The sequence below is a fragment of the Gallinula chloropus genome (assembly GCF_964237585.1).
Source record: "Gallinula chloropus genome assembly, chromosome: Z".
NCBI lineage: Eukaryota > Metazoa > Chordata > Aves > Gruiformes > Rallidae > Gallinula > Gallinula chloropus.
This window is the reverse complement of record NC_140089.1, coordinates 87,391,624-87,411,795: the sequence shown is the minus strand read 5'-3', so window position 1 is coordinate 87,411,795 and position 20,172 is coordinate 87,391,624. Positions and strand designations below refer to the sequence as shown.

At 50.2% G+C, this 20,172-nt stretch overlaps 1 protein-coding gene across 2 annotated transcripts in view; it reads right to left on the bottom strand.

Moving 5' to 3' along the window:
- The window catches only part of CTIF (cap binding complex dependent translation initiation factor), a gene marked incomplete at both ends in the record, with an annotated part of 131,305 nt that overhangs the window by 30,986 nt on the left and 80,147 nt on the right, over positions 1-20,172 (bottom strand). Inside the window, 2 exons of one of the 2 annotated variants that reach the window (XM_084278201.1) lie at positions 10,637-10,966; positions 12,597-13,038. In XM_084278201.1, the coding sequence (XP_084134327.1) occupies positions 10,637-10,966; positions 12,597-13,038 (772 nt within the window). The remainder of the gene's footprint in view (positions 1-10,636; positions 10,967-12,596; positions 13,039-20,172) is intronic. The other variant, XM_084278202.1, reaches the window with a different exon arrangement.

The following is a 20,172-nucleotide window of genomic DNA, read 5'->3' as shown; positions in this document are numbered from 1 at the left end:
CTGGCAGCACTGATCCTCCGAATCCGTGTCTTGACAGGTAGGTACACACAAAAAGATTCAGCAGTGAAAAAACCCGAGCCTAAGTCTGGCCTAGGGGATGCTGTGGGTGTCCACACTGTCACACCCATGCTGTTGGTCCCATGGGACCAATCCCTCTGGGGTGACACTGCAGTGGGATGGCTGTGACCAAAATCTGCTGGAGCACATCAAATGAGCCCACTTGGTTAGAAACAGAATTTGGGGAAAATCCTTGCAGCTCAGCTAGAAATCCTCGAAACAGAAGAGACTTGCTGCTGGAGAGAGCAAGAGCAATCCCTGTATCCTGTGCACATGTGGCCAAGTGATGCCAAGGATGGGCAAAGCACAGTCCATCCCGTTCCCCCCTGCTCCCCCTCGCCCCTTCCCATGAAAGAAAAAGATGTGCTGCCCTCTCCAATGTCCTTCTACCCAAACCCCAGGTCTGGGCTGACGCAGGCGCCTGCGTCTGCTCTGGCCTTGGCTCAGGAGGTGACGTCCTTGGCACCTGGTTCTCCAGCGTGCTTCTCTGTCAGAAAGATGATTCATTCCCTAGCAAAGTCACTGGGGGACATGGGGGGTTTGCTGGATGGGTCTTGGGCAGGGTCACTCATCACAGGAGTGGCCCAACGATCCCCTGAAAACCCTGTCCCCTGAGGTGAAGGGAACTAGCTAAGAGCAGGGCTGGGATTGGCAGGGCGGCTGTGGGTACCGGCAGCAGGTATCTTCCAACCCTGCAGCATCCTGAAATCCCCACCTCGGGGCGGCTGCGGCCGCCTGAGCTGGCTTTGTGCAGGAGCAGATGGTGTGGCAGGAGGGTGCCTTAGGCCGGCTGAGTCGCTGGGCTGGCAGGAACACGCTCCTGCATCCTGGGGTTGGGTTCCAGCCCGTCAGGTGAAAACAGAGAGACGGAGCTGATGCCGGTCCAGCCCGGTCTGTGGGACTCTCAACGCTAAAGTGGTTCCCCCCCCCCAGCCCTGGCTTCAGTGTGGAGGGCAGGTGGGGGTCCTTAGGCATCTCTTCACCTCTCTGTCAAGGGATTTTGAGGCACTTTTTCTTTTTTTTCCCTTTTTTTCCTGCCTATCAAAGCCCATCAAAGCCCCTGGGGGTCCCCGCATGCTCCCTCCCGGACTCTCACCCACCAGCAATGGGATCAGCTGGGAGCTCACCACACCGGTAACCTGCTGCCTGGATCCAACCCAGAGCTCCAGGACGGGCTGCAGGCAGGATGCGGGCAGGATGCAGGCAGGATGCACAGTCTGCAGTCTCCACCTAGAGCCCGGCAGAGCCTCTGCTTCGCGTTGGCTCCGCAGCCCAGCCCTCACACGGGCTGTACGGCTGGTCCCACCACCCAAAGCCCCCCTGCTCTGAACTTGGCCGTACTGTTAGCCAGCAGCTCTGCCATGGATGCTCCTGACATCGCTCCAGATGGACGAGCTCTGGCATCACCGGTCAGTGGAGACGACAGGAGAACAAGTACCACCTCTGAGGCTGCACTGCACGCCAGAGCAGGGGCTGATCCCAGCCTTGCTAGCTTGGCTTCTCTAGGGTGAAAAGGAGCCAGGAGAAACCACACACAGCTTGTTTACAAAGTAAAGATAATGGCTATTTCTTTTTCACAACACACCTGAGCACTGCAATATAAAAATCTTACCAGCACACCGAGTTCCAGTCAAATACGCCAAATACACCTAAGGTTTGGTGGTTGGGCTTGGGTTTTTTTTAAACTTAGTCCTGCTTCTCATCAACCTCTCAACTGTCCAATGCCCTGCAACACCTTCTCTGCACAGAACTGTAAGTGTGGCTGCATTGGAGGCAGGGCAGCGCGGATGACCCCCTAGTGCCCCCCGTGATGCCTACTGCTATGGTGGTGGCCTTATGGCCACATCCAGCTGCAAGGCAACTCCTCAAGGTGCTGCGAGCCCCAAAATCAAACCCTGGGCGTGGGCTGAGTGAGGACTGATGCACAGTGCAACCCTGATTTAATTCGGGGTCCTCCTCAAGTGTTCCCAGCTCAGAGGGCTCCCAGTGCTTGTGGGGCACAGGTCCTGTGCCCACCCCTTCCTTCCCATCAGCACCTTTATTTTTTACTTTGCACTCCATTAAAACCCCGGATCTTGGCTTAAAAAACATAGAACCATAGAATAGTTGGGGTTGGGAGGGACCTTAAAGATCATCAAGCTCCAACCCCCTGCCGTGGGCAGGGACACCTCTCACCAGACCAGGCTGCTCAAGGCCCCATCCAACCCGGCCTTGAGCACCTCCAGGGAGGGGGCAGCCACCACCTCCCTGGGCACCCTGTGCCAGGGCCTCACCACTCCCACAGGGAAGCATTTCTTCATAATATCCAGCCTGAATTTCCCTGCTTCCAATTTAAAACCATCTCCCCTCATCCTATCACTCCAGGCCCTTCTAAAAAGCCCCTCCCCGGCTTCCTTGTAGGCCCCTCCAGGGACTGGAAGGCCCTTCTCACCACCAGCCTCCACGGAGGCCATGCCCAGCGCTCCCTTGCCCCCGCCACGTTCCCTGTGTCATGGAAAAGCTGTGACGGAGCTGGGAGGCTCTCAGGGCTCTCTCTCTCTCTCTCTCTCTGCTTGGGAAAAGCGGCAAGTTTAAAGCACGCAGCTCGACATTCAATCCGGGGCTCTCCAATAACCGGCGGGCCCGCGCGGGGCCTGTCTGCCAGCGGCTCCCGAGAGCGTTATTACTACAGGCGGGCGGCGAGGGCCTGGCCGGACTCGGGGCCAGCTTCTCGTTGATGCCCGGCTCTGCCCTTCACCTGCCCGGGCAGGCAGGGCGCCAGCCCGCTCCCCTGGCTCCCTCTCCTGCCTGCTGCTGGTGCTTGCAGGGGTTATGTTTGGCTACGTAAAGTAAGACCAAAAAAAAAAAATATTAATAGTATAATAGTAAAAAAGTAGAGTTATTAAAAACAAAACAATAATAATACCCCTTCCCCACCCCCCCCCCCCCGCCCCGCCACATGCTGTTAAGAATTAAGGAGCATCTTCACTGCGCTGCCATCCAGTGAGACCTGGACAGGCTGGAGAGCTGGGCAGTGAGAAACCAGATGAGGGTCAACAAAAGCAAGTGGAGAGTCTTGCACCTGGGGAGGAACAACCATTTGTATCAGTACAGGCTGGGGATGACCTGCTGGAGAAGAGCTCAGTGGAGAAGGACCTGGGGGTCCTGGTGGGTGACAGGGTGGCCATGAGCCAGCAGCGTGCCCTGGGGGCTGAGAGAGACAATGGGATCCTGGGGGCATCAGGAGGAGTGTGGGCAACAGGTCACAGGAGGGGATCCTCCCCCTCTGCTCTGCCCTGGTCAGGCCCCACCTGGAGTGTTGTGGCCAGTTCTGGGCTCCTTGGTATAAAAAGGACAGGGATCTCCTGGAGAGAGTCCAGAGAAGGGCTACGAAGATGATTAAGGGCCTGGAGCATCTCCTCGATGAGGAAAGGCTGAGTAAGTTGGGACTGTTCAGCCTTGAGAAGAGAAGACTAAGGGGGGACCTAATTAAAGTTTATAATTATCTGAAGCAGGGGATGCAGGGGGAATCAGCCAGCCCCTTTTCAGTGGTCTGTGGGGATAGGACAAGGGGCAATGGCTGCAAGTTGGAGCATAGGAAGTTCCACACCAACATGTGGAAAAACTTTTCCCAGTGAGGGTGAGGGAGCCCTGGGACAGGCTGCCCAGGGGGTGTGGAGTCTCCTTCTCTGGAGAGATTCCAGCCCCATCTGGACGCCTATCTGAGTGACATGTCCTAGGGAGCTGCTTTGGCAGGGGGGTTGGACCTGATGATCTCTGGAGGTCCCTTCCAACCCCTACAATTCTATGATTCTATGATTCAGAGACACAACCAGGGGACGAGCGAGAGGGAACCCATCTCCTCCCCTTTCCTCCTTTTATCCATGCTTGAGAAGGGGAGGATGCAGGCAGCTGGGGATGCTCCTTGCAGCACCCATGGGGCTGCGCTCCCTGTCCAACTCCGAGCCTGTTACACACACTACGCACACAAGCATGTGCCTGAACTCAGAATTGCCTTTGAATTCCCAGGGTGTAGAGAAGATAAATCCCCTCTGCCAGGCTGCATTTAGCAGGCAGCCCTCGCTGGCAAGTCCCACAGCGGTTTACAAAACCAGGGCAGCGCTGTCAACATCAGCACAGAAATGTAAGGAAAAAGGTTTCTCAGCCCTGCAAGTTGCTGCAAACCCCCAAGCCAGGCTGCTGGTTCAAAGGCAGGGTTAACTGGTTATTTCTCTGCCTGGGCTGGGCTCTTGCAGGGTCAGCAGAGCCCACAGACACACCAACACAGGGATGTCCTACATCCTCCCAGAAGAGCAGTGGGGAGCAGCTAGGAAGGCATGGGGAAGGTTTTTCCCCACTGAATCATCACCTCACCTTGGGAAGAGTTTATCAGATGTTTCTGAAGAGAAACTGAAGGCAGCGGCGCTGGGCTCTGCACAGACCAGAGGTGGATGTGGTGCTGCTCCGTGGAGCTGAGCATGCAGACCTTCACCACCAAAGCACGTGGGACACAGACTTTATGGCTTTAGGGTTTGTTCCACAGACCTTGGGACCTTTCCCCACAACCCCTACTCCAGCTTTCAGAGAAGCAGCTTCCCTGATGTCTCCTGGGCAATTTATTTTCCGAGACATGCGGTACCACAGTGTTTTCTGTGCATGAACTGGACCATCTGTAATTAAACTATATTAAAAACAGCCACAAAAAGAAGGCTGAGGGGTTTTGCAGTCGATGCTGGACACAGCATACAGGTCAGATGCTTTCCAGCCATGCTGAGGTCCTCCTGCCTCCACCTATGTCAACCCCCCAAACTGCTCTTTACCAAAGACCCAGACCTTAAGCATGTTAAAGGGGAAAAAATTCTGCCTTTCAACATTAACTGTGTGTATTACTTCCACATCATGATTGCTGTGGCATCTCCTCAGTGTCTTTATCCTCACAACCTCTACGCTGCAGAAAGGGTCGTTCTCACTGGGTGGCTGTTTGCTCAAATAAAGAGGAAGCTGATGGGAGAGGAGGGATTTCACCTCATTCCTCCCAAATTATCATGATCGGCATGGTAAACCCTTCCCTTTGCACCCTAATTCACCAAAGGGAGTCAATCAATTCTCCAGTAATGCCACAACATCTACATCCCAAGAAGGGATTCAACCTAAATTCTTCCATTCAACCTCAATTTTCCTCATCCATTCTCTGCCTGGGCTGACCAACAATGCATTTGTGGTCAGCGTCCTTGTTGAGCCCCCTCCAGAAGTGGCCACCCCGACCATCTCAAACCCAGCCAAGTCTAGCAAAACCCAGCCAATTCTACCAAACCCAGCCAAGTCTACCAAAACCCTCTGCCAAAAACCACAGGATTAGACTCAAGTCTCTACAAACAGAGCAAGGCAGAGCCCTGAACCAAGAAGGGGACATTTCAGGGCCACAAAGAGGCTAAACTAAGACCATGGAGAAACGCTGAGTGGCCATAGGATAAGCCATGGGGTGTGCATCAGGTTGTGCAACAGGGTACCCATCAGGGCACGCAACAGGATACAAGCAGGGTGTGCTGTAGGGTATGCCAGAGGGTATGCTATAGGGTATGCCACAGATTATGCTATGGGGTACATCCCAGGGTATTGGTGAGGCCGCACCTGGAGTGCTGGGTCCAGTTCTGGGCTCCTCACCATCAGAAGGACATTGAGGTCCTGGAGCGAGTCTAGAGAAGGGCAACCAGGCTGGGGAAGGGGCTGGAGGGCAAATCCTCTGAGGAGCAGCTGAGGGAGCTGGGGGTGTTGAGCCTGGAGAAGAGGACGCTGAGGGGAGACCTTATCACTGCCTACACTGACCTGCCAGGAGGGTGAAGAGAGGTGGGTGATGGTCTCTTCAGCCAGGGGACTGGAGATGGGACAAGGGGCAATGGGCTCAAGCTGCCCCAGGGCAGGGTCAGCTCAGCTGGGAGGGCAAAGTTCTTCCCTGGCAGAGTTGTGGGGCTGTGGCACAGGCTGCCCAGGGAGGGGGCTGAGTCCCCAGCCCTGGGTGTGTTCAAAAAATGGGTAGATGAGGTACTTAGGGACATGGTTTAGCTTAGGATGGGAATGGTGGGACTTGATGATCTTCAAAGGTCTTTCCCCAACCTTGTGATTCTGTGATTCAAAGGGGTATGCCACAGAAATGGCCCCTCTCCCATCAGCACAGGGATGAGCCTGGCTGCCGGCCGGGGCGCGCTCAGCGGCGGGCTCTGCTGCTCTGCGTCAGGATGCGGTGGGCTGGTGGGGTTCAGGGGGTGGGGGGGTGGGGGGGAGTGGGTGGGTTATTTTTTTATATTAAAAGAAGGTATCAGCCTTCTGTTTGATGTGCTGTTGGCCGCGGTTGCTAAGGGGAGCAGTGTACGGTTACAGCCCCAGTGATGCCCACTCTAATAATACCCTTGGCGCTGCATAGCTCAGATGCAGACACCGCTCTGCTATAAAGAGCACGGCCGCTTCGAGGGAGGAATACTCCAACTTATGTTACATGCCAAGGGTTTGCTTAACACCAAAGAAGAAAAAAAAAAAAAGAAGAGAAAGAAAAGAAGCAGCACCACAGCCTGGACATGCCAGTGAGTGAAGCTATGGGAGCAAAAATGTGGCTTTGAAGCTATGGCTTTCGATTTATTAATGAAGATGGTGTTTCTAGAGGGGGGGAAGAAACCCTGTGTGTGTCCAACCAAGATGTTCCTGTATCCACCCAAGCCCCTCCGGGAACGATTAAGCCAGGTCGATCTCAAGGGCTTGCACAGCCCCAAAATTGTTCCAAGCACCAAACAAAACTCTGTAAGAAGAAGATTTAACCCAAATGACACCCCTGCCCCAGCGCTGAGCCTCTACATGGCAGCATCTCCCCAAGGTTGACCAGCTGCCTACCCCATGCCTCTCACCCTTTACACATGTCCCTTCAGCATCCTGAAAGGTTTGCAGCACCCAAACTCAAGAGTCAGCCAAGATTTGGGCTCAAAACAAGGAGTGAGGGATAAATTCAAACCAGTGTCTTCCTGACAAGACCCCTTCAGAGCCCAAAATGGTGCAAGGCCAGCCGGGGGATGCTCTGCAAAGGAGCAGAGAGGGGGTTGACGTGACAACATTCCTGTGCTGTGGCACTGGCATCTGTTTTGGGACCAAAACAAGCCCCCTGAGACAAACTGTGAACATGTGCAACCCCTGAGCACGAGCACCTTGTCAACAGCTGAAAATATAGGAGGAGCCAGGTTAAAAAGGCAGTTTGCTCAGTTTGTTGCCTGTTCCAAGGGAAAACCTTTGCTGCTCACTTTAAGGTCCAGCAGAATATAGGGATGCTGTCTATAGGATGCAGTTTGGGTGGCTCAGTGGGTTAATGCATCAATTTATGAGATCCTCCGGTGGGGCTGAGCCGCTGCCACCGCAGTCCCGAGAGAAAGGGACAAACAAGTCCCTACAAAACAGGAGCATCTGCTGGGAGCAGATGGGGGGGGGGGGAGGTGGGGGGGGAGAGGGAGGGGGGGGGACGAGCGATCCGGCCCCAGGCGCCAGCAGCGCTGCGGGGGGATCACGTTGATCCTGATTTATCACACCCCGGCACAATAATTCCCCAGCTCGCCAGTGCCCAGCGAGACGAGCTCCTTACGTCCGGGGATCAGATTAGTCTGAAAGGTGCTAGAGAGACACAAATCCAGCTCTGGAGCAAGTGCTTTATTAAAGTGGGTGTTGGGGTTTTGGTTTTTTTGTTTTTGTTTTTGTTTTTTTTTTTAAAAAGTTTAAATTTTAAATGAATGGTAAATTACTTAGAAATAACCGGTGGAAAACATCTGATTGTGGAGGGGACAGGACCAGTGCTGGGCAAAGTTGTTTCATCAACCATGTATCATATTGATATGCTAAAACGATCAATAAAATATCCATATTATATCCATATTATTCAACAATACCCAAGTATTATCCAATGTATCATTGCTATGTATTATATTCTATGATTCTGTGATATATCTTGATAATATATTAGATATTAATACAATTGACCCCTTTATTTCACATCAGGGTAGCTACCAACGAGTCTTCTGTGCTCCATATCTGGGTCTGCCTCCAGCCAGGGCTATTCAAGCCTTGAAAGCATCACAAAAAGTCATGGTTTAGCAACCAGACTATGTCACGAATCTGTGTGAATGCATCCCATTATTTTGGCTGGAAGAAGAAACTGTGCTTGGAGAAAGTCAAAATCCTCCACTATCAGAAAGGAAATGTTAGATTATTTAATTTCACATATCACTTTGCATCTGATCTGCAGTCACCTGTCACCTTTTGCCCTACCAAGACAATTTTAAGGAATGTGCAGCTTGGGGCCGAGCAAATCCCTTTAGTGTCTTTTTCTCTGCTCTGGCACAAGACCTCTGTCACCCACACACCCTGCACACCTCTCACATTTTATTTCTTCCCAGCTTTCCACAATGGACATCTTCCTTCCATCACACTATGACTGGCTACGTGCTCCTGGGGAGCACTTTGGGACTCTCTAGAGATAAGACATCACAGAATCACAGAGTAGTTTGGGATGGAAGGAACCTTAAAGATCATCAAGCTCCAACCCCCTGCCATGGGCAGGGACACCTCTCACCAGACCAGGCTGCTCAAGGCCTCATCCAACCCGGCCTTGAGCACCTCCAGGGAGGGGGCAGCCACCACCTCCCTGGGCACCCTGTGCCAGGGCCTCACCACCCTCAGAGGGAAGAATTTCTTCCTAATGTCCAATCTAACTCTCCCCCCTTCCAATTTAAAACCCTTCCCCTTCATCCTATCACTCCAGGCCCTTCTAAAAACTCCCTCCCCAGCTTTCTTGCAGGTCCCTTCAGGGACTGGAAGCTGCTATAAGATCTCCCCAGAGCCTTCTCTTCTCCAGGCTGAACAAGCCCAACTCTCTCAGCCTGTCTTCACAGGAGAGGTGCTCCAGTCCCTCAGTCATCTTTGTGGCCTCCTCTGGACCCGTTCAACAGTTCCATGTCCTCCTTATGTTGGGGACTCCAGAACTGGACGCAACACTGCTTGGGGGGGTTCCCATGAGAGTGGAGCAGAGGGGCAGAATCACCCCCTCAACCTGCTGCCACGCTCCCTTTGATGCAGCCCAGGACACAGTTGGCTGCGAGCACACATTGTCGGCTCATGTCGAGCTTCCCACCCACCATCACCCCCAAGTCCTTCTCTGTGGGGCTGCTCCCTATCACTCTCAGTATCCTACATTCACACCACGAAGAGCTGAATATGAAGCCAGTTGTTATAGCAGATGGCACTGCAGTATAAACCAGTTTACTGGGTCTGTTGGTAGGGGTGGAATTGCTGCAGCAAGAGAAGAAAGCAATTTGGAAGAGTCATCCCTAACCCAAGACTGCCATCATCCTCAATCTTTGGGTTACACCCTGATGCTCCCTGGCCATCACTCCTGGACTTTACTCTGGATTTCTTAGCATCACTCAGCCAAATGGGAGACAACACAAGGGTGACCTGGCATGGGAGAAGTGGGATGCTCATATGGGTTATCCTAAGTAGCATTTAGTGTTGGTTTTAATTATTTTATTTTATACCATTTTATTTTATTTTATTGTTTTGCTCCTTATTTCCCTGCACAAGGTACAGGCAGCCAGGCACGACATCCAAAGGACTATCTCCAACAAGAGCAAGAAGGGCAAGAAGATGTGTCAGAAACTGGAGGGATGCTGTGTATGGAGACCAGAGAAATGAAACGAGAGTTCTGTAGGTGCTGCAGATGACATGAGTGTGAGGGAACCGCCAAACGGAAACATATCAAATTAAGGATGGAAATTCACCATTTCAGCTCCATGTGTCCTGTCTCTAGAGAGAGGCTGAAAGACAGAGGTCCATGTGACACCCTTCCCAGACAGCAACACCTCACTTCGATGGTGGCACTACAGTAAATCACGCCCCTCACAGCAGACCACAGACAGCTGACGACAGCCTTGTTTCCCCATCATCCAGCATTATTGTGGGCCAGTTCTCATAGGCATTGGTCTTTTTACACCCCCCTAACTTTACTGTTGCTGATGGCTTTGGAGTAAAACAATCAACCAGTGCTGTGTACAGCAGTAAACAAGTCATTTAGAAAAATTAGCAAATACACAGATTATTTCTCTCTGGGTTGCAATGAGAAGTGCAGAGGAGTGAGCCCTTTAGCCAGGAGATGCAACCAGCAGACTACTCAGGGACCATGACTTAACTTTGCATCTCTGATGCTGAGATGGACTTTAGCCCAAAAGAGGGGCAAAGACCCTCATTGTAAGACCCTCCACAACTTCTCTTCATGCCACAGTGATGCTGCCACAAGCAACCCACTCGCTTCACAGGTGGGTCCTGGTGTGAGACACCGTAATTCCACGTACAGTTCATGAGAAGGGAATGAAGAACAACCTGGGAATGCTTTCAGCTACTCGTTATCTATGGCAACCATTAAAGATGTGCACGGGCAAAACTGCAGGTAGACTTCTGCTCTCATTAACCGGGTTTGAAAGGAACTCGGTAACAGCCCAGCTCCTGCCCAAAAGCACCGCAATGACCAGGTAGGGTGGCGCTGCAGGCACCTAGCTAATTAATTTTCCCTCATTACCTGCAGCATGTTGAGGAGCAGACTCCGGAACTTGGTTCCTTCCACCATGAAGAGAGCCATTTTGTCACACAGCTTCGCGGCCGTGGAGGCGAAGCTGCGGTCCGTCACCGCCTTCTGGTAGATGGTCTTGACTATCTCCCCCAGCATCTCCTCCGAGTTGGTAGAGTTCTGGGCTTCCTCCATGAAGGTGGTGAGCTTGGCATCAACGTCACTGCTGTTGTTCCTCATGCTGTTGAGGATTTCGATTAGTTTGTCCATTTTGTTTTTCTCAGGGTTGGTGGTTTCCACCGTGACTTCGTCCTGGTCCGTGAAAAGGGAAAGACAAGGCGTCTGTTACACAAGGAGAAAACAGACGTTATCAGCCCTTGTCCTTCCACAGAGTGTAGGGGGAAGGGGGATGGGGAGACATACAAACAGGCATAGAAAAAGCAAAGCATCTTTTAGAGGCACAACAGTCTCATCTCACGACTGAAAACCACAAGTAAATGAGTCCTGCCCCAGAAATGTTCTCCTTCCCCATTTCCCACAGCATTCGACCCCAGAATTCTCCCCCTTGGCTCATGGAGAATTTGTGCTGGAGGGCCCTGAGCCAGGACACCAAAGTCTGACCACCCATTTACTGCCTTCAGCATCTTGGACAGGTTTCTGGAGGTGTCTGCATTTTCTGGTGGTAACAGGTATGTTTTTGCCTCTATGTCACAGTGCATGGTTCTGCTGACGTAACAATTCTACAATAATATGTATTTTAAAATAGATATTTAATGATCTAAGTTGAGAGCATTAGAAAAACTCTTAACGTTTCCATCACTTGACTGTTAGACTTCTCACTTCACATTCTTCTTAACATTTAATTATGCATTTCCCCCTTTCCTTCTGTGTGAGTTGCCTATCTTGCTTGCTCTGATCTGCTCCTTTCTACTCCTCTAGTTCAGTCTTAAAGCATGCTCTACACAATACAAGCCTGAAGCAAGTTTTCAAACAACTCCCAACACCAACTGGCAGCTGGAGTTGTCCAAAACTCCGCTCTGGGAGCCAGTTGTGTTGAGTACATCCACCAAGACTGGGTGCTTATGTGATGTCTTCCTTATAAGACTATTGACAGGGTGGGCATTAAAGTGGCCATTTGCTTTAAAGAACATAAAAATTACTAACAGGAATCTATTCCTCCCCCTCCTGCCCCACACATAAAGAGTAAATGCCCCATACATTCAAAGGTGTACACTTCCAACATGCATTCCCACTGAACTGTGTGTTCAGGTTATTTTGAATGTATTTTGGAAATCTCATTGGAGATACCCCCATGGGTGCATTTTCCAGCCTGACAAAAGAATCTGAGTCTCACAGAGTGTGAATGGAGATATTAACTCCAAATTCCTCAGAAATCTGAGCCTGGATATTGTTTCAAAAAGGATTTCTCCTCCGTCACTTGTATGGAATAGTTTTGTTATTGTTGGGTTGTTGGGAGGAAGGGGGAAAGATAAGGGTGTTTCACTTCATCACTGACATAAATGGGTATCAGCTTTTGAGCAGCTGACTCAACTATACAGCACCCAAAAGTCAAAGCTCTGTAATTGTGGAGACAAACTGTGGTTTTTCAGACAACCCCCTCCCACAGCAGATGAGCTCTGTAGCCTGAGAGGCAGTCAGTTAGGTTTTGCTGCTGGAGAAGGATCTGATGCATGCAGCAGCCTTCCAGAGGGTCTTTGTGTGGGTAGAAGACGAGCTCCCAGGCCTTCCTGGAGAACACAAGCTGGTAGCAACCTCAAACAAGGAGGCAAGCTAAGAGCATTGTGTCAATAAAAGGTCTCCTGAAGAAGCACAAAGACCCTTCAAGAGAACTGCTGGTACTAGGAGATGAAGATAAGTTGGGTGTCCTCACGGAAAGGTTCCCTGAGGCCCAACCCACCCTTTGTATGGAGAATGGCTGACAGATAGAATCTTGGAAAAAGGGAAATAATACCTTTTCTTTTAGTCTCCTCCTCAGTCTGTCTTTGGAAGACTGAAGCAAATTGATCTTGGGCCTTTCCCCAACGCGCTCATGAATACTGTCTTTCCGCTTGGTCTCTGACTCCTGGGTGAACTGCTGAGGCTGCTTCTCCACAGCCTCCGGGCCTCGGTTCGTCTCCCCGGGAACATGCACTGTGCAGACAGAGGTGTCCTCAATTTTCAAATTCTCAGTCTCTTTGGCGTTTCTGTGCGTTTCTTTGTCATTGGGCGAGTGCTTCTGGTTGTGGTGCCATCTCCGGTTCTGGCTGTAGCCGTGGTGGCCTGTCCTGCCTGAGGAGTGAGGGGCCTGGCCTCCTTGAAAGAGTTTCTGGTTGTCCCTGTTGTGTTTGGTGCCACCTTGCTGATGATCTGTGTGCTGCTGAGGCTTGTTTCCACCAGGAAGTCTCTGCTGCCTCCTGGAAAGTGAAAGGAAGTTGTTAGTACAACCTTTTCTCCGTGGTCCTGTTAGGTCAACACATCTCCTGTCCCACCAAACAGCCGGGCCCCTTGGTGGGTGGGTTCTGTGGGACGCCCTGCCACAAAGGGGAGACAACTTCTGGGCATCTAACACAACCTACTACCAACTTGTGCCTCTAAATCTCTTTCAATAGCAGGCCTATTTCAGCTGAAAGGTTTCATGAGCAGTTAGATAACATGTCTTTGGTTCCCATGAAAATCTCTCCTAGGTTTTTCCTTCTTTCACACTAAGCCAGGGAAGGCTTGGTTAGTCCCAGCTCAGCAGTGACACATCAGGCAGGTAAGAAGTATCAGGAGATTTTTTTTTTCCCCTGAAGACCTAAAGAGCTCCTGACAGCATCACCTGCTCCTCTTTTGCCTGCCACCTCAGCTGTACCAACACAGCACACTAATGTGGTTTGCAGTGCACCAGTTCAAGTGTATCAGAAATCAAAAGCAGGGAAAAGTAAAGAAAAAGCTAAAAAGGTAATTACTGAGTAAAAGAAGTCACCACACAAAATCATTTTGTGTGGTCTTTTACACCTGTCCTCCATCACTGCTACACAGGATGCACACATGTATGGAGAAGATGAGGACCAGGCTTGGCTCAGGCAACCCGGGAAGCTGGGACCGGTACCACTGGTTCTGGAGGAGACTGAGTGAATACAGCTTCCAGCAGATGAAATGGAAATTCAACAGCTAGGAAGAGGAGGAATTGCCCACAAATGGTTTACTCAAGGGATTACAGCCAACCAGAAGGGATGAGCAAGCCCCCACTGCTGGCTGTACCTGAGATAGCTGGTCCCCCCCCAAAGAATACCCAATGGTTGAATGGAAGAAATGCTTTGTCAGTCCTGGAGCTTTCAGATTCCCACAGGGGCTGCAGCGTGGCTCTCCTCAGTGGAGAAGGCAGAGCTGGCATGCCACCACCAAGGATGCAGTTCAGACTCAGACAATCCCCAGCATTGTCTGCCCTTGCCCAGGATGGTTCAGGTTTGGTGGCCCTGCCTGTGGCAGGGGGATTGGAACTCTATGACCGTTGGAGTCCCTTCCAACCCAGACTAGTCTATGATTCTATGATTCCAAGCATGGCAGCAGCTCCCTGCCTGCCCTTTGAACGTTCAGCCCTCAGTATTGGCTCAGGGAGCACACGGGATGCTTCCACTCCTGCCTCCTTGTGAGGCTGCTGGATGCAGTGCTGGAGGCTCTCAAGGGACATCTCCACAGCATCGTTCCACCCAAAACAAGGGAAACAACTGTGGGTCCTGAGTGCCCTCGCTCTGCCTCACCCCTCACCCCAACCCCTCGCCGCTGTTTGGGTAAACAGCCATGTTTACTTCCATCCCCTGCACCGCTGAGGAGGAAGGGGCCATTCATTTCAATGGCCAGCAGCTACACAGCCTCCCACCCCGCCTGCCAGAGCCATCTGCCCATCAAACCCGTATTCCTTGGCATCCCCAGGAGTTAAAACCTATTTTCCAAGGCCAACTGGCTCTTCACCATGAAGTGCAAGGGCTCGTGTTTGGCAAACGCATGGCGAGGAGTCTTGTTGGTGGTGGTGGTGGCAGGGGAAGGAATTCTGTGATTCTGTGAATCTGTGTTTAGCCTCAGACCACCAGATCCCTTTTTTTTTCTCTTTTTTTTTTTCCTGGGATATTCAATGTGGGTTGTTTTTGTTTTGGGTTGGGATTTTTGTTGTGTTTTTTTTTTTTCTTTTCATTCTATTTTTTTTTTTTAAATTTATTTTCCACAAACTGAATGGCAGGGAATTAAAAAAAAAACAAACAAAAAAAAAAAAAAAAAAGAAAGAAAAAAAAGAAGGAGATGGGGGAAGCTTTCCTGTTTGCTGGAGCTTACAAGAGTTTTATGAGCACAGATTCTCCACATCAAGTTTTCCTGGCATTTCTTTGTTTCCTCTCAGTAACGCAATCACATAAACCGCTTTGTAAAAAATAAAAAAGCAAGGCTTATTAAAAGGGGAATGTCAAAATAAAAGTTAGTTAAAGCCCTTATCTAGTGCTGAGCCCTCACATGCTGAAGGGAGCAACAGTTTTGCTGATAATCACTCAGTGTTTTGCCGCCTGTGGTTTTGCTCTTTTCTCCCCTCAAACATCTGGGTTTAACTGTTTGGGTGCCCTTTCAGCCTCGGGTTATGTATAAGGCAGGCGGGCTGCCCCTGTGTTTAAACTGCACATGCTGCACAGAAAGTATAAGAGCTGCACACAAAACCAGCTTGAGTTTAAGCAGAGATGAGCCAAAAGGCCCGGGAACAAGCTGGGAACCAACTTCTGCCATAAATTCCTGCAAGAAATGCATGCAGGGGTGGTGGGTTGGGTTTTTTCTTTTTCCCCTAAAGACATAATGATATTATTAAACAAACCATTTCTGTTTAAGGGCTGCAAAATAATAAAATAAAATAAAATAAAATAAAATAAAATAAAATAAAATAAAATAAAATAAAATAAAATAAAATAAAATAAAATTAATATAAAAATAAAGTAAAATAATAAAAAATAAAAATAAAGTAAAACAAGAAAATCAAATGAAATTAAAAATAAAGTAAAATATTAAAATAAAATAAAATAAAATAAAATAAAATAAAATAAAATAAAATATAAAATAAAATAAAATAAAATAAAATAAAATAAAATAAAATAAAATAAAATAAAATAAAATGGTTTAAGGTTACAAAGAGCCATTTAAGCCAACTTGGAATGCGTGAGGGTGCTGTGTTTGGGATTTTTGCAATAGGACAGGGAGAGGACAGGCAGCTCTGTGCCTGTTACAGGGCAGCTAAAAGGCAATATCCCCGTGGCATGGGGAAGAGCAAACACAAACCGGAGCTCTGCAGTCCCTGACCGCAGGACGGAAAACACCAGAGTTAAACAAGTTAGTTAGGGGAGGGGGAAAAGAAATAAATAAATTAAAATAAATGCAAGAAATAAAAGGAGAAGGAAGGAGAATGGCAAACAAGAAGCAACATCCGTGACTTGGCAGCAGGCAGGGGTCTAGATGATCATCCAGCATTCAGGCAAAGACTCACTGTGTGCTTTTATCTGCCCAACACCCCACCAAAGAAGAAAAGCCAAGAAGAAATAGGACTCTGCAGTGAGGAAGAGCCAAAGAGAGGGAGAACGAGGCACAGATCTTAAAACTTTTTTGACTGCAGAGAATCACAAAGGCCTGGGAGTTTGAAGTCACCACCCCCCTCTCCCCCCGCCATCCTCCCTTTCAGGTGTGACCAAGGTGCTGGGGACATAGTGAGCCCCAGGAAGGGGCATGATGGGGACACCAGTACCCCACCATACACACCCATTGTGGACTGAGGTGTTGGAAATAACCTTGTGGTTGCTCAAAGGGCAGGAATGTAGGTGCCAAAGTGATGTCTTGTGGTGACCTGACGAGCTGAGGCAACCAGACCATCCACGAACCCAAAGGTACTTCCCAACCCAGGCTTTTAGGTTTGCAGTGCTGAAGGGAGGAATGACTGAAGCTTGAATCACAGAGCAACTTCTCCAAGAAAAGCAAGAATTCACCCCAGAAAAATGTCTCAGTTACTGGGAAATCCTTCTGTCCCTCTCAGCTCATCCTTTGCTGTTCGGACGCGGTGCCTTGCGGGGCACCCTACTGCAGCCACAAAGAAAAGTAGAACAGACAACAGTCTCTCACCTCTCATCTCCACTTAACTTTAAATAGCTATTTTCACTTCAAAGGCCAAATTCTGATTCAGCTCAAAACTCTCCTTGACTTCAGTGGGATGGGGGATTTGGCCATCGGTCAACGTGGAAACCAGAGAGACATTCAGAGTCACAAGGAAACTGCAGAAGGACTAAAACCCAAGGGGAGACAGTGAGGGCTGCCAAGCTGGAAACAGGATAGCATCACTTACACTATCGTTTCTCCACCTTTCTTTTTTTTTTCTTTATTCATATATTTAATTAACAAAACGAGACACCTTTCAACAGAATTCAGATCTGGCAAATGTCTGCTCCCTTGGAGGAGCCTATGCAAACACATCTAAGGCTTCAGCTGTCTGGGTGATTACCAGCCTATGTGCTCAGAAATAGGTGGTTCCTGCAAGTTTTTACTACATCATTTTACTCCCAAGGAAAGGGGCTGGAAGGCACAGGGCTGGGGAAAATATCTCCAGACACGTGGACAGCTGTGGTCTAAGACACAGTTGCTCTGTCCTCTCAACCCTGCTCATAAACTCCCTCCCATGAGTGAGACACATCCTCTGAGAGCCCCCCCCCCCCCATTTGTCTGGCATGTGGGGAGCTGGAGGACAGCACAGGGTTACATCTGCTGGTGGCTGTGTGGGGATTCCTACGAATACCAAGAGGTAAGGAACTACATCTCCAGTGGCACTCACGACATCTACCCTGTGGTGCAGAGCACCCTGTATGACCAAACAGAGCAAGGTCCCATCCATGGGCTGTGGACATCCTGGCTCTTGCCTCTGAAGAACTTGCCTGGACACCACATTTGCCCTCAATCCCAGGCAACTTTCCCATGGGACAAACCCTCTGGGACATGGGAAGCCCCTTGCAGTGGAAGGATGCTGGGTTTTGTACCACTTTCATGCAGGGCCTGATACTTGCTGGGCATGGCCAGGGCCACCCAGCAACCAGCAACCCTGATGGACTTGCAGGCACCTGGGCAAGAAGTTGAGAACAAGGAGTGGTGTCCAGATGCCATTATAAAGGATGGATTAAGAACTGCTGCAGAAATGGGCTCTGTGGGACCTTTTGCTCCTATGAGGATCCCAAATCCCACTTATCCATGGCACCCTGCAATGCTGGAAGAGAGGAGCGACCCCAAGGCACCCAGCAACTGCACCTGCAAACAGAGGACTGATGGGGCTGGCTCCATGGGAGCCACCTCTCTCACACCTTCTTCTTGAAAATTTGAGGGAAGGAAATTAATCTTAGACTCACCACTGAAAGAGTTAAATTCACAGGGATACACAGCAACTGGGTTCTTCCCCGCCGCACTAGCTAGCTGCCCAGGATACTGAAAAGGGAATGGACTGAAAGAAGCAAAGTCCTCTGAAACTTCATAGAATCACAGAATCACAGGCTAGTCTGGGTTGGAAGGGACCCCAAGGGTCACAGAGCTCCAACCCCACTGCCACAGGCAGGGACACCAACCTCCAGGCCTGGAGCTACACAAGGTTGCCCAGGGCCCCAGCCAACCTGGCCTTGAACACCCCCAGGGATGGGGCATCCACCCCCTCTCTGGGCAGCCTGTTCCAGCCCCTCACCACTCTCTCTGCAAAGAACTTCCCCTTAATATCTAATTTAAACCTTCCCTCCTCCAGCTGCACTCCATCCCCCTTGTCCTGCCAGTCTCTGCCCTTTGAACAAGCTGATTCTCCTTCTGTTTCTCTGCTCCCTTCAGGGACTGGAAGGCTGCAATGAGGTCCTCCCACAGCCTTCTCTTCTCCAGGCTGACCCAGCCCAGCTCCCTCAGCCTCTCTCCGTAGGGGAGCTGCTCCAGCCCTCTGAGCATCTCCGTGGCTCCTCTGACCCCTCTCCACCAGCCCCACATCTTCCTTGTGTTGGGGCTCCAGCTCTGGACACAGGACTCTAGCTGGGGCCTCAGGAGGGCAGAGCAGAGAGGGACAATCACCAATCATTTCCCCTGGACAAAATGACTTCTCAAGGCCCAGCCTTTCTGAACTAAGCATAATTGAGCCAGACCAGCTGCGTCACCTTGTGCGATGCAGCTCCAAAAATAACTGGACTGGCACCCCTGAGCTGGCCCTGCTGGAAGGGTTTGGGCACTGCAGCACTGCTGTGGTCAAAACCACCCATCATCACTAGCTTTGGGCACCTAAGGGACACTATGGTCCAAACTGGAGGGCCTGAAGGATCCCAGTTAGGAACTGGTGGAATTTTACAGCATCTGCAACTGGTCCCAGAGGTCCAATTCTGCCCTGGGAGGTCAGTGGAAGAGCTGTTATTAATATAATGATGAGGAAGGTCTGAAGGCCTCTATTCTAGATGTCCCTCAGAAGCATTCTTCACTCAGCACACTTCTGTCAAAGGCCCTCTGATGTAGAATGACCGCTCAGTGTTGCCTCAGTGCAGAGGGCACCGCAGCCCCGCCACGGCCATTTTCTCTCCTCACTGTGATTTAGGGTGGGAAACACTCAAATAAGCCTGTCAGTTCCACACAATTTAATCAAAAACCTCAAAACCCCACGGAAAGCAATAACCACAGGCTCCAAGGATGAAGAACACAGGACTTCTGTGTGTTTTCCCTTTGGCTTTCTCTCCCAAACTGGTTTCGCTTGGCTCCAGTTTAATTTTTGTTTGCATTTTTCTCAGATGAGAAGGGAACAAGATGTCATGTTCACTCCTGAAAACAAAAAATGAAATTATTCACACCACTTTTATGCCTTTCTGTCACCAGGATTAAAGTCTATCCTGATCCCTAGGCCCGTCCCAGGTGCCTGGATGGACGTGGTACTTCTGAAGCACAGCAAATCCACCTGTCAAAACGGTGGTGGTCCAGGTTCTGAAACCACCTCTGAATAGCTGAGATAAAATGCGTGCTTTTGGTCTTACACGTACGCATCCCTGAAAACATAAAATGAGCTCCAGAAGAAAAGGAACAGCCAACAAAAACAACACCATGAGATGTTTTTGATGAGGCTCGCAGCATCTGGCTGCTGGGAAAAGCATTATGAAACATTCAGATGAGCCGCCTACCTGGGAACAACTCGTCTCAGCATCGCCTTGGTCTTGGGGTGCAGCTGCTGCAGACAACCCTCCCTTGGGCCTGGATATCGTGTCTGTCTTTGATAGAGATGATTTTGTTTGGTCTTTGCAACATAACTAGACTCACTGAGGGAGGTGAAGCACTGGCACAGGCTGCCCAGAGAGGTGGAAGATGCCCCATCCCTGGAAACATTTCAGGTCAGGTTGAACGGGGCTCTGAGCGACCTGATCTGGTTGATGCTCGTGGCTGATGGGTTGGACTAGATGGGCTTTGAAGTTCCCTTCCAGCCAAACCCCTACGTGATTCTATGACTGAGAGGCCTCACACAGAGACAATCAAGGTTCTGGGCAGTAAGGCATCCAAAAAAT